We start from the raw sequence: 15,093 nt of genomic DNA on the forward strand, positions 1-15,093 counted from the left end.
TGAACTAACCAGACATGCCTTGCTCCCCATAAGCCTTCCCCTTGAAGGAGCAGGTTCATAGCCTGGGAGTGCTCCTTGAGCCATCTGTGCCACTTGAGGCTCAGGTGCCCTCAGAAGCGTGGAGTGGCTTCTACCAGCTCCAGATAGCAGCCCAGCTGCACCTCCATCTGGACAGGAGTAGCCCAGGTGCAGTAATTTTTAGTGGGGTGTTCTCTAAGCCAGACTACTGTCAGACATAGAACATCCCTCGAAGGTAATGCAGAAGTTCAGCTCATGCAAAATAAGCTTGGGTCCTGGATACCTGAAGGGGTGCCTTCTTTCCCATTTGCCTGCCTGCCCCTTGAGGTCGGAGGCAGAGGTCCTTCTCCAGGAGGCCTCTTTGAAGGAAACTAGAAGGGTAGCTGCCCACAGAAGGGCCTTTTTGGCAGTGGCACCCCGACTGTGGAACATGCTCCCCAGGGAGGTTTGCCTGGTCCTGTCGCTTTATTCTTTTCAGTGTCAGGCATAGACCTTTTTATTTTCCCAATAGTTTAACATTTAATTGGTTTTATCTTTGATTTTATCATTAATAGTCGGATGCAGGGCGTTGTGTGTTGTTTGTAGTATGTGAGTTTTTTGTTTTGTTGTAAGCTGTCCAGAGACTTTAGTACTGGATGGCATATAAAAACTTTAAATAAACAAACAAACAAATAAAATGCAGCAGCCAGATCAATAATTGAGACCATAAGTTCTGAACATGTCATACCAGTTCTGACCCGCTTGCCCTGGCTGCCTGTATGCTTCCAGGCCTGACGTGAGGTCTGGTTTTAACCTTGCAAGTGCTGCTTGACTTGGGACCACCGTGCTGGATGGAACGTCACTCCCAAGCACAACCCACCCAGACGCTGTGCGAAGAAGCTGAGGCCTTTTTCCCAAGTGCTGTTTCCAAGGTGGGCCCAGTTGGTGGCAACAAGGAAGGGCTTTTCTCTGTGGCAGTCCCCACATTATAGGACATTTCTCCACTGAAGTTTGCCCGCCATCAAGCACCTTTTCCATGCCTGCTGAAGACTGACCTCTGCACCGAAGCATTTCATAGACTCAGAAGCATAGAGTAGTAGAGTTGGAAGAGGCCATGAAAGTCATCGGGTCCCACCTCCCGCTGTTGCAGGACACCACGTTACACCATCCCACTCAGGTGGCTCTCCAGTTTTGCCTTCAATGTCTCTAGTGTGAGACAGTCCACAACCTCTCTAGGCAGCTGGTTCCACTGTCATATTGCTCTGACGGGGAGGAAACTTTTCCTGATATCTAGCCCATTTCTGGGTTGTTGCAACTTGAATTGCTTATTCCATGTCCTACACCTTTAACAGCTCTAAATAACACATGGGGCAGGGTGATGTCAGCTAGCCTACCTATGAAAACCTAGCTTGTTTGTTTAAATTCTGGCTTTAATATTTCTAGAGATGTTTTCTGGGTTTTATGTATTATTTACATATTGTATTCTATTTTATAAATCGTACACTACTCAGAAATGTTGGCTATCGATCAGTGTAGAAATAAAAGAGAAAAATGGATAAACAACCCACACTCAACCTATACACAAAGCTTGAATGTGAACCCAGTATCTGTGTCTGTGCTCATTTTGTTGTGAATGCTAAGGAGTGCGCATACTCCGTGGGCAATAGGAGCATTAGAATCGGTGGGCCAGCCACGGTGTGAAGTGCCACCGGCTGTTTTCTGTGAAATCGGATCCCATCAATGTTCTCCCATTCAAATTGTCATTAAGCACCAGGCCTGAGAGCATTCAATCAAGGGGCACTGCAATTAGCAAAGGACATTTGCAAATTAGACTCATTTGAAAACTTATCCACAGGATCTTGAAACCAGTAGGCATGCTATCAGCCTGCTTTCTTTATCCAGGCCTTTCGAGCTCCTAAGGGGATTTTCTCTGGAGCGATACAACCTGTTATCTGCAATGGTTTATTGTATTCCTTAAGCAAGCATCGCTGCCTGCTGTTCATAGTTCCACTCCAGTTTCCAAGGGCTGTCTAAGACCACCCTAATGCCCCTCTCTCTTTATTCCCATTAGGTAAATAATTACAGTTTAGAAGAAGTAACGCACGAAGAAGCAGTAGCAATATTGAAGAACACATCTGATGTAGTTTATTTAAAAGTTGGAAAGCCAACCACCATTTATATGACGGATCCTTATGGCCCGCCAGATATTACACATCGTAAGTAATGATTTGCCTGTGGTCTTTATGTGTCATTATCTGCTTCCAGGGAGGGGTTGGACACCAACAGCACCCATTCCTAGAAACATTGTGTCCATTTAGAGTCATGCATGCATCGGTTGCATCCCATGTAGGCTGATGTAAAGTGTGGAACATGGAGTTGTCTTCAAAAAGTGTTCAGAAGCTTTGGCTGACCGTTGTGTGAGGCCCATTACAGGGAGCAGGTTGCCCTCTTCTTACAAGAGCTTCACTGGCCACCGGACTGCTTCCTGGAAGTTTTGAAGTGCCACTGATGCCCTGGACAGCCCGAAATGGCTTAAGACCAGGCTACTGGAAGTCCATCTTCTCCCACAGAGCCCTGCCTGATCCTTGATTTCCTGGAGCAGCCCTCCTTTCAAGGCCACACCTTCTGAGGACCATGTGGTGCCAACCTCCAAAAGGGCATTTTGGTTGGCTCTTCCCAGGCTGTAGATGAAGACTAACCTCTTCCTCCTCCTCTCTGCTCTCCTTCCAGTAGCAGGCAAGGATTGCTTTATGCAAGAAGGCCTTGGGCCCATAAAGTAGATCTGTTGGGTGGGTCCTGCCATGGTCATGTTTTTGTTATATTTCCATTTTAATTGTGCCCGTAAACCACCTGGAATGCCATTGCTGAGTAGAAAGGCTGGGGTACGCATCAAACAAATGAATACATAAATTTGTGGTGACTCTTTACCTTAAGGGCGAAGGATTGAATGACACAATGATCGAAAGAAGCCATGACCAAATCCCCAAATGGGTTTTGCTTTTTCTTTCTTTAAAAGCAGCTGAGAGTTGTGGAGTGGTTGTTATTGTGGCCATGAGACTGAAAGACCAACACAGGGCATCCCTGAGCCAGGTCACTTCTACCCCAAAGCTGCCATTGGCCACGGAGGACCTTTGTGGTACCTCACTTAGCATTTCAATGGAGTATGTTGGAGGCACGGCATGAGAAGAAAGCATTAAGCTTCCTTCCCCCTGCCAAGATTATAGCCCCAGTCCAGCTAGGATGCCCCTACAACTATGTTTAATGCAACATTAAAGAGGGGAAATTAACAAGTGCAAATTTACTAATTACTGTAGACAAATTTGGTTTCCTTGCAATGTCACAGCTCATGTTAAATGCAGAAAAGCTTTCCAACAATTTTGTCCCATAGCTGAATGGCAGTAACTCTGGAACTGAAACTCAACGCTCAGGCCAAAGGGTCCTCTTGGCCCATCCCAGGAAAGGCCTTGCCTATTGTAACCTCTCCTCATAGGGGAGTTGGGGTGTTGCGCCATCCCTTGATGATACTAGTTATCATCTTCCCTGTTTGAGGAGGGGCCTGGATCTTGTGCCCCAGAAGAGCCCAAAAGCATACCCAGCCCTGGAGCTGGTACAGTGAATTCCCCCCCCCTCCATTTATATCAATGAAAGGGAATTTTTTAAGGGCCTCCATGAGTCTATCTCCCAACTTGCTCTCTTAGCAATGGTTTCCTGTTTGAACCATCCTGTTTTTGAGGTTGCCCGCTGAGACTTGCCCCGGGTAACATCAAGGGCCCCCAGAGCAGGGCACCTGCTAAAGACCCACACAGAGCAGCAAGTTCATTGACAAAAGCCCTCTGGATTTGCTCCGACTGGCTGTGGTTCCAACCAGAGTGGCAACAAGGAGGAAGAGAAGTAGATGCCATGACCTGCTTGCTCACTGCTTTTCCACCTGTCAGGTAACTAAGCAGTGGCCTTGAAGAGAAAGAGGCTGAAGAAGAGCAAGAGCAGCTGGTGATGTGATAATGAAAATGTCGATGCCTTGAAAGAGGAGCCCTGATAAAGGTGTCTTGTCCATTCTGCCCCCCCCCAAAAAAAAACTGCAGCTGACACTACTCCAGGTGCCTCAAGAGCTTAGACAGGTAGAAACAAAGGACACGGCACCCATCTGTGGAAGAAGCCTCCCAGAGACATTTCATTTGTTTCCATCTTTACTTCTCCAAGGCAAAACCTTAAAATGTCATTGCTCCTTTAGGCACTTCTACTCTTATTCTGTCTTTTTTTAAAGGAATTCAGACAGTTTTTTAGGATGCAATTCTATGCGTGTTTACACAAAGACAATCCCACAAAAAGTCAGATCTTTTTTCTGTCTGAAGGGTTGCACCCTTCACTGCTGTTTTGCGCTAGATTGCTTTAATGATTAGTGTAAAAATGCTGGGAGAGAAATGTTTTGGCTAAACTTACGTTGCGCGAAGTTGTATCGTGTTACATTCCAGTCAAGGTAAATATACGTGTATTTCCTTCTAGCATACTCCCCGCCTATGGAAAACCATATACTGTCTTCAGGCAACAACGGCACTTTAGAATACAAGGCATCTTTGGCCCCGATTTCGCCAGGAAGATATTCGCCCATCCCAAAGCACATGCTAGTGGAAGATGACTATACCAGGTCAGACATCCATCTTTGCTTGAGTGCCTTTGATTGATGATTTGATGCAGGGAGGGTGGCTTTAATCCCATTAATATAACCTCGGCAGTGCATGAGTCATGGAGCAGTCTTATTGGGCAAGGAAGGGACATCCGTCCGCCACCCCTCTAGCTGTCTCTCAAGATAATCAGGACCGATAAGCTCTTATGTTAACCGTAGGAAAGAGGATGGATGGTGCTCTTTGGGATGTAATTACTGGTTAGAGAAAAATGGGCCGCTCTATGTAGCCTGACAGTAAGTCCATCCTCCATAAGCAGGAGGAACCGCTGTCCCACCCTAGGCTTGGCCTTCCTTGTCTTGTTCTCTGCCCAAAGGCCACCCCTTGTCCCTGCCTTTCCTCGGCCTTCTCCTTCCTGGGTAGAATGAATTTTCCTTCTGTTGGTTTCTGTGGCATGCCAGTTGCATCCCCCAAGTTTCTCCCTGCCCTCCTGGTATTCCTCTTTTAGCACCTTGTCCTTTGGGACTCTGCTCATCCCACCTTCATTTCTCCCGATTCTGCCTTGGACCTCAGGGCTCTGTATTCACCTCCACGGCATTCCCCTCTTGGGGATGCACTAATCCCCAGTCCCTTACCTCACCTTGCAGCTTTTCCCTGGACTTACTCTTCTTGAGGAGTTGAAATGCACACACTGAGGCTAGCTGGAGCAGCAGCCACAGAAATGCATCCCCATGTGAACATCCAGCTCAGCCGCTGGAGAAGAAATCGCACAAAGATTCATTTGGCGGCTGACTTGCTGGTGCGGATTTCATGTCGGTAGCTTCAGTTTATCCTAGAGCCGTCCGGAGTTTGTTTGGGCTAAACAACAATTTAGTCCACTGTGGGTATCTTTTGTACATGCCCACCTTGTTCTCCTGGACTACCTGTAGTCAATGCTGTATACCATTCCCCCTCCCCACATCCATCCCTCCCTGCCCAAAAAATATACGTGACCTTTTTATATGCATTAATTTCCCATGCAATTTTTCATTGATAAATGACATGTTTATGGCAAGGACATGTTGGGTCCTCTGGGAATGTTGTCTTTCCCCATGGCAGCTCTCTGACAGTAGAGCCAATTTGAAATCATCTCCATCATTGATTTATTTATTTATTGCTACACTGTCCAATAACAAAAGGTCTCTGGGCAGTGAACAAGAATTAATAAATACAATAAAATTCAATATAAAATTGAACAATAGGAGCATCGTAAAATTACACTAAAAATAAAACCACGTGTTAGCAGAGAAGGACAAGTCTAACTAACCCATATTGCCAAACCTGCTTTAAAAAAAAAAATACACGCACAACAGGCAATCCCAACCACACAACCCCATGTTCCATTTGCAAAAGCCTCTGCTAAAAGGGTGATCTTAACCTGGTGCCTTGGTGGAGCGATTGTTCCATAATTTGGGGGCCACCACAAGGAAGGCCCACCTCCTTGTTGTCACCAACCAAGCCTCCCTTGAAGGTGGCATTCAGAGGAAGGCCTCAGATGTTGAGGATTGTGTCCAAGCACATAGATTCCTCCGAAAGTATCCCAGGAAATATTTTTCGCTGCGAATTATTTGATTAGAAATCCCTGGATGTTTTAGCACCCCACCCCCAGTTGAAATGTAGTAGTGAGACAGTTCTGGCCATGTAGATGTTGTTGAGCTTCCGTTTCCATGGTCCCAACCAACAAACAACATCCTAATGCTTCCTTAGAAGTGTGCTACGGACAGGCCATTGTGTGGGGTGGAGGGATACAATCTGTTGTTGGTTTCACTGTGGTCATGTGCCTATTCACCACAATTTTGGAGGAAGATGCTTTCCCGGCTGACAGTCCATCCATATTGCACAGGTTTGCAATAGTGTGAGGAGGAATCCTTGCCTCTGGTGTCACTGATTCTACTTTTGCATTTTGCACTGCTTCTGAGGATGTTCGCAGTGGTCCTGAGGAGAGAACATGACGCAAAGCAATGCTCCATCTTCTAGGTCCCTTTATGATTTTGGCCCTAGTGACTTCTCTCTCTTTTTTCAGATATGACTTCCCTTGGTAGGTGTGTCCCACTGGAACAGGGATACTGCCAGCCAGTAAGGGAATCCCCATGAGTGCAAGAGATTCAATCAATCATTGAGACAAAATAAGAAACCCCTTTTATTCTTTTTGTTCACTTCTACCTGCTGGAAAGGGAGAAGATCTTATGCCTTCTTTTAGAGTAACTAAGTGCTCGAATACAAGATTTGTGAGCACCAGCTTGTGAACCTGCTTAAATGTAGTATTATTTATTCAGTGTGAATATTTTCATGTTGCTCAGTTTGCTTAATAACAAACAAAGGCAGTGTGTACCAGTGGTTAGATTGGGATCTAGAAAACCAGCCTCAGTTCCCTTCTTTGCTGCTGACTATAATTATTATCATCATCGTCGTCATCATTATTTTAATATCCTCTTGAATCGTTTGCTGTTTTCTTGATCCTATACAAAATTGCTACTGAGCGTTTGCTAGCTTGTGTAATAAGTTTGTAACCTGTAGATGAGAAATACTGAATAATGTAAAGCTTTGGCATTTTCTCATTGTGCACTTGGAAAGAATGGTTTCAGATGCATTTGGGAAAACACCTATTGGTTTTGTTTTCTCAATCCATTAATAATATGAACTCATGCACCAAGCTGGAATGGACTGTCCATGAACTGTGTAAACAAATTATCCTATGCTGTTGTCAAGAAAATGTTTTATGCTGATATTTGCATAGGGCTTCGAAAAAACAAATGCAACAATTAACCATGTTTGAGAAGGTCCCTCCTTCTCAAACTAGTCTGCAGGAGCGGCCAATGGTAACGCTTTCAGGTAAAGGTACAGGTTCTTGCTTTCTCTCCTCAGTCACCACAGTATTATACCTTTATTTAGTTCTGCATATATATCTTGCCTTTTCTCTTGCTGCAAGGAACCCACGGCCCCTTATATGGCTGTCTCCTTTTTTTTTCTTTAATCCTTACAGTTATTATTATTATTATTATTATTATTATTATTATAACATTTCTATGCCGCCCCTTGCCGAAACCTCGGGGCGGCTTACAACATGATAAAATACATTGAAATACAATAGTACATCATAAATTACCATTAAATATAAAAATACAAAAAAAATACATTGATTTACAAATACAAAATTAAAATTATCAGTATAAAATAAAAATATAGGAGGAGAAAGAGAAGGAAGAAGAAGTTGCCCCGGCCAGATCATATGTTTTAACAATTGAAATGATGTTTAAATAAAAAGGTCTTTACCTGGCGCCGAAAAACCAGTAACGACAGTGCCAGGCGGACCTCAGTTGCCCTATAAGGCAGGTTAGACTGAGAGTGGGGTGCAGAATGCAGGTTCTCCAGTGCCAGTCCTACACTATACTGAGTTTCACACTGTTGCAAGATAGGGACATTGCTCACTAGGAAAATGTGTGCCCAGGGAATTTATTTTTATTTATGAGGTTCCACTCCTGGCATCTTCAGTTAAACAGGAACCTTGGCATCAGGTAGAGCTGCTTAGCTGAGATGCTGGGAAGACACTGCCAGTTCAAGCTGGCAAATGGCCCGTTGTTTCATTTGTGTAAGGCAACTTCCTATGTTCTAGTTAGAGATGGAGCAGGAACATATTTTAATTCTACACCTTTGATCCTATATGTGAAATGAAATTCACATTTCTCCAAATTTTGAGATGGAGAATTCTGAAAAAAAATTAGGCATACCAAATGCATATACTGGGGAAAACATTCATCAAAATATCAGCAAATTAGGGGAAAATATTGCATGCCTAAGGCAAAATCGTGTAGCAAATACCTGCCTTAGGTGAAATGCACACAAAAGTGTTATGCAGACTTTAAAGAAAAGGTTTGGAAACAGTGTGGATTGAATTTAAAATTGGAGAAATGAGAAAAGTGATATTCTTCATCTTTAGTTCTAACCAGTGCTTTCCACTCCTACTGTATCCCTGTATTGTCATTTGGACAATCCAAACTGCTTTTAATGGATCATCTACATGATAAAATTCTCTCCCCTTCTGCAAGGCCTGTCCTTGATGCAGCTCTGTGTATTTAACACACACACGCACACACAACAGGAAGTATGTAGATTCACACAGGTATCGCTGCAACTTCTTAACGCCACTTTGCATGGTAGCCATGATAATAGCAATATATGGAATAGACGCTACACAGACTTTCCAAACAGAACTGGCTTCTTTCTGCTCTGCTTGTTTCCATCAAGAAACTGTAGAAAGCAAAGCATGCCCTGTAATTTTTGGAACCATGTGCATTTTCTGCTGTTGAGCCTAATGCATTGCCCAGAGAGAAATTGAATGCAAAAACCCCTGTACTGCTTCACTAATTTATTATAATAATATTTTGATTCTGCTTCTTAAATAATCTCCACTTCCATGCTTCTCTGTCCTATTTCATTTTTAATACTAACAATTCACTGTGAGCTTGTGCATTATAATGTAATTTTTAGCTAACAACTGAGGCTGAAGAAGCACATGCTATGATTTTTAAACAGTAAACAAGCCAACCCATTCTGCTTACATGGGAAATACTGGTGTAAGCTCTTGGGCTTTGTTTTAACTCCAAGAGGATCAATGCAGAGAAATTGAGTATGCAAAGGATGCAGAAACAAAGGCGATCTTCCCATAATGTTAGCACCTGAGTAAAAGAAAGTAAAAGTATTTTAGAAGTTCCAGGATCAGAGGAATTCACAACCTGGAAGAAAACCCAATGCAATGGTACTAATATGAATTATGCTGTGCTAGTGTAAAAGGCCTCTAGCAAGAGGATTTGCTCTTATCAGGAATGCATGAAAAATTCATTGTGCAAGCTAACATTCGTGCCATTGCAGAGTCCCCAACACGAGCAAAATGTGATTTGTGTTAACACCCAAGTCATACTGAATTCTATGCCTTGGAATCCTGACCTTGAAATTCTGTCTCCATCCCCTTCTCTGCAAACCACTGTCTTAGTCACTAACTCTTATTGTCTCTGCATTGGATGCACCCTGTCATTTCATATTCTGTGCCTCTCCTACTCAGCCAATCTCCTAAGACAAACTTCCTAGTAGCATTGTGTGAAAACTGTGAACACAGCCTCTGATCTCTGGCCTACTCATCCATAGACTAACAGAAGTCCACCCAATTTATCAACCTGGGCGTCTCACACAGTGCCATGGTTCTCTTAGACTAGGTAGATGTTTTGATGAAATTGGCTGCAGCCATACTGAGCTTTGTCGCTTGAACCTCAAAGTCTAGGGGTTTCCATCAGATTCTGCCCAAGACATACATGATTGAAAGAAATCAGTGTAATATCATCCGCCACTGAAGCCAGGTTGGTACCCATTGCAAGATGCTTTACGGAAAGACCCTGTCACTCTCTGCCTTTTCCCTGTGGTCCATATGGTTCTCCCATCATTCCTATGTTATCTTGGCAACATTCTCATGAGGTTTGCTAGGCTGAGAAGAAAAGACTGGTCTAAATTCACCCCTTACAGCTAAGCAGGGATTTAAACACAGATCTCCCAGCCAGCACTCTAAGCACTGTAACATACTGGCTCAGTCTTGCTGGCAGCCAGAAAGATTTTCGAATCATTTCACTCTTGATTTCAATTATTTAAAATATTTTCTTGTTCCCCATTACCTTTCTTTCTATGACTATTGCTGCAGCTCATTCTAGTGCATCGAATGTTTGGTTTTGGTTTTCAAGAATGCATCATCTTAAAAGTTGCACTGTATAATGGCATGATTATGTGTTAGAAAATGTTGTATAATACTGTACCATGAACATGTGCTGTCTTTCCCCCATACTGCGGTTATATTACTGCCATAATTTCATTTCAATTAAAGCAAATAATGATTCCATACTAGAAGATCTGTGAATACCAGTTAGGATATAATAGGAACTATGACATGAGCTGCAACTGAGTTCAGCAGCCATCAGCGTCCCGGAGAGATGACTTTATTACAAATAATATTTCAGATATTACTTCATTAAACAGGAAAAGAGGACACAAGCTGACCCCAGGGGGTCTTGGGATTTGGGGAAGGAAGAGCATTAGTTTCACAAAGGAAGCAAGAATTTGCTGTTCTGATGGAGACAGCTGACTATAGATTAAAGCTGGAATTGTTCCTACAATTTTTACTGCATTCAGAGGTTTACCCTTTTGGGCTCATGTGGAAATTGAAAAAAGGGAGCCTCTTGAGAGAATATGGGATATATACTATCCCTTCTGTTCAACTTTTGCACGCTATTGCATAAGCTAAGTTCTATAGAGGGCGGATGAGCAATGAACCTGAAGGTACTTCCTCTTTTCCCATCCGCCCATGTGCCTGGATGGAGAGAAGGCTTCCTGCTTTGCTAAAACACTTGTGATGTCTGAAGTGACAGGCCGGTTTAAGCATGGTTTGACTACCTGCCTTGCAAGGAGCACTTAAGACATCATCTCTGAGGTTGGACATCATGGAGGCATCGTGGTTTTAGCACATTGGGAAGTCTGCTGTAGAACAAGAGGGAATACATCAAACCGGGAGCTCATTCCCACTACTGCAAGCCATTGTCTGTTGGACTTGCAGCTTGATGGCTCTGAGCCTGGCCCATATAAAACTGCCTCTCCTTAGTGCACCAGTTTGGCAACTGTGCTCCTGGCATTCAGGGCTGAAGTTCCTCAGAAGCATTGAAGGGAAATCTCAGAGTCACAATCTGGAAGGGTGACAAGCTTTCCAAAAGGCAGCTTGCCCACTGCTGATCTTCTCTTGCCGGGTCTGCGCCTTCGGAGGAGTAACAGGCATGTTCTGGAGCCCACAAGGGCCATGCAAGGGTCAGCAGGCCTAGCTAGCTTCCCGAATGAGCCGAATATGGCCCAGGATCCTTGGGGATGCACATGACTCCCATGATGAGCATGCAAATGTATCTCCATAGGGATCCCTGGGGGTACAAAGCATGACAACCAGAGTGAGTGCATTGGAATGGCAACGCACTGCAAGTTCCTTAAAAAAAAAACCCTTGGAGCAACATTTTCTGCTATGGGATGCATGTTCGATTATCGGCTTATGCAACTGGGTGTACCGACATTATGGAACCCTAAGGGCCAAATGAGAAATGGCAGAGCACAAAAGCACTCCCAGATGGAAAGTACCGGGCAGTGTCTCTTGATCTGCATCAGCCGGTTTCCTGTTTGCTTACGTAGATGTTGCACTGAAATCCGAGAGCTTGCCTATTTCAAGAAAAGAGCCCCTAGTCCTATAAAGGGTGGATCCTTCGTCATTCAAAATATTTGGCATGAATGCTGATTATTTGAAGCTGAGCAAGGCAGCAGTGTCCTGGCAACACTGCCAGGCTTTGATTTACCGAAAAAAAAAATAACCAGGGAGGTGAAGGAGATAAATGTAGGTTGCACTCATGAATAATGAGAATTTCAGTACTGCTCCATGGGTGTCTTTAATGAGTTGAGGTCCCCTCAGTCAGTTTCCCCGTAGTAAATCTGTAATGAGGTGATTTCTTTCTCCTGCTGCATCATGCACTCGGAGCATTTTTTTAATGCTTCCTTTCTCTTCTCTACATGCTGGTATCTCAGAATTACAATATCCTGCACATGATAACAAGCATGAGGATGGTTGACTTTACCGCCCCTCAAAGCAGCCTTCAAGGCAACTTAGAACAATGATTCTAAGTTGAAACAATGATTTGATTATTGTCTTCATATACCTAAAGGACCACCTTCTCCCTTATAAGAGTAGGCCCAGAGTATGGTCTGAAGGAACATAATGCCTCCCCCATTATTATTATTATTATTATTATTATTATTATTATTATTATTATTATTATAACATTTCTATGCCGCCCCTTGCCGAAACCTCGGGGCGGCTTACAACATGATAAAATACATTGAAATACAATAGTACATAATAAATTACCATTAAATATAAAAATACAAAAAATACATTGATTTACAAATACAAAATTAAAATTATCAGTATAAAATATAAAAATATAGGAGGAGAAAGAGAAGGAAGAAGAAGTTGCCCAGGCCAGATCATATGTTTTAACAATTGAAATGATGTTTAAATAAAAAGGTCTTTACCTGGCGCCGAAAAACCAGTAACGACGGTGCCAGGCGGACCTCTTTGGGGAGTGAATTCCATAGGTTGGGCGCCACCGCAGAGAAAGCCCTCCTCCGGGTACTTACTCTCCTAATTTCTTTCATGGAGGGTTCCCGGAGAAGGGACTCTGAAGCTAAGTAGGTATGGGGCTGGCCTGAGCTTGGAGGGGAGACCACCTTGAGTTCCACAATGTATCCACCTTGAGTTCCACAATGAGAGAAAGGTGGGAAATAAATATAATAAATAAATAAATACAAACCTACCCACCCTGTAAGATCTCCCTTAGAGCTCCCCTTCTGGGTTTTCTCATAATCTGAAATGTACTGTGGGAAGCAGCCAAGGACAGAAGCTTCAGTATTGTGATAGCAAAGCTTTGGAACTCCCTCCTGGGTGAAGCTTGTTCCAAGTCTTCGTGGCTGGCCTTCCGGTGCCAAGCAAGGGATGCCAGAGAGCATTTGGGGCTCTTTCAGTCTGAAGCAACTTCCTTCATCACACCCTGTGCTAAATCTTCTGGCTGTTTTGCTTTTCTCCCTTACTTGTGTGTGCTACTGATTCCCTTAATTTAGTCAATGATTGGTTCATAGCCCAGTGTAGGCCTAGAATGGAGGTGCCTAGGGAAACACCTCCTTCCTCCCAGTGCAAGCTGCCATTATGATTGGAAACCTTTCTGTGGATGCAGATATCTTCCAAAGATTAGTGTCCGCCTGTCTGAGAGCAAGGCTTCTCTGTGGTGACTTCCCGCACTGTGGAACCTTCACAAAGGTTATGTTTGCCTTGCCTTTATGAGAAAAGAACCATGTCTTATATGGACATAAGAATAGCCCTGTGGGATCAGACCAACTTGTCAGGCTGCTTCAGGGTGATTGGTGGAACAAGGCAGTTGCCCAGGATGGCAGGATCCAGGAGCACAGATTGGAAGCCACCGTGCCAGAGAGGTTTCAGGGGTGTTCCAGTGCTCCTCCTAGGCCTCGTACCATGTTTTGGAGGCTGCAACTGTGTTTCCCTCCATCGCTGTCACTGCTCGGAGGGCCTCATGTTCCACCTCTCTTAACCTACTTCCAGCATTTTCATGGACTCCTGTGACAGCTGTCTTGTTGTTGTTTTTAATGCTCCATGTGTGTGCTTCTGTTTGGCTGCAGCCATAAAGCTTTGGAAAAAAGATGAAGCTGAAGTCTGAAACTGAATTATATAGCTTTGTAGTAAGGTGTTTTTCTGACTCTAGCTGCTTTGCAAGTACCTTTCCTGGTTCAGGGAGATGTGGTGGAGGCATGGGAACAAAATATGAAGTGTTTCAGGAAATTCTCAGAGCTCACTGGTGGATGGACCTCTTCACAAGCAGTCACATTTCCCAGACAGATTAACAGTGCCATCCTTTGGTGCTGAGACAGCTTCTCGGGGGCTGTGGGATAGCACAGAAAACCCCTCTCCAGGCTCTGACATCAGAAGGGCTTTTCCAGAGTGGGAGCTACCCAGGCTAGTTCCTCTCAGCCACCTCTGGAAGGCTCGAACTCCAAGATCACAGAGGAGGAGCGATAGCATATCAGTGGCTATGGAGCAAATGGCCCAGGATGAGGGAACCTTAACCTCTCCCTGCAAAGGCAACTCCACCTGTGAACGGAAGGGAGCTCAGATGAGCAGTGAGGTGCATCTAACATAGCCTCCCCTTATTGAGGACGGGGAGAGAATTCACCTTTCTTCCCACTTTGCTGGCAAGAGCCGGACTGTCCGTACGATGGACGCTCCAAGACTGGAGCACGCTGTCGATACGGTTCCTTGCCACTGGGATTGTTTTGTAAAAGTCACTTCAAGGAAAACATTAGAATTTTGCCTTTGCTGGTAAGACATGCAAGCGCGTCCCCTTAGAAACTCCAAATGCGAGCATCTGGCTGCTGAAGATATTTGCAAATCGTCCAACGTGCGCTTGTCTTCATCTCGTTCCCAATTCCTAGTTCAGTTCATGCAACTTTCCTCAGGAGACTGAATCGGCCTCATTTTCGCCTATGGAAGTTATCTGAATGCAGGTGGGGAGTTTTGCGCAACTGCCCATTCAGTTGTGGCTGATTTACACGAGTTTCCTGTTGGTGTAAAACAAGAATCAGACATGCGGCAAGTGGTGAGACATCTCAGACAGTGTCTGTTTGCCCATCTCTTGTCGCATCCTATTTTAAAGTAGGTGAGTGCATGGAAAGTTATAATAAAGAGTTATGATAAGGAGCAAAATGAAAAAAATGGAGGAAAGAATGGCTATATACTTATAATAAAAGTCAATCCTACAAGCAAACAATGAGGCTGCATAGTAGAAGATTTTCACTAGTA

The 15,093-nt window shown here is 44.1% G+C and overlaps 1 protein-coding gene across 6 annotated transcripts in view; it reads left to right on the top strand.

Moving 5' to 3' along the window:
• DLG2 (discs large MAGUK scaffold protein 2) overlaps window positions 1-15,093 on the top strand; it is a 959,957-nt gene that overhangs the window by 723,231 nt on the left and 221,633 nt on the right. For all 6 annotated transcript variants that reach the window (XM_044442340.1, XM_044442334.1, XM_044442335.1 and 3 more), the window contains 2 exons: window positions 2,069-2,213; window positions 4,501-4,642. In XM_044442340.1, the coding sequence (XP_044298275.1) occupies window positions 2,069-2,213; window positions 4,501-4,642 (287 nt within the window). The remainder of the gene's footprint in view (window positions 1-2,068; window positions 2,214-4,500; window positions 4,643-15,093) is intronic.

Source organism: Varanus komodoensis, unplaced genomic scaffold (assembly GCF_004798865.1).
Source record: "Varanus komodoensis strain SLA01 unplaced genomic scaffold, ASM479886v1 scaffold4, whole genome shotgun sequence".
Lineage (NCBI taxonomy): Eukaryota > Metazoa > Chordata > Lepidosauria > Squamata > Varanidae > Varanus > Varanus komodoensis.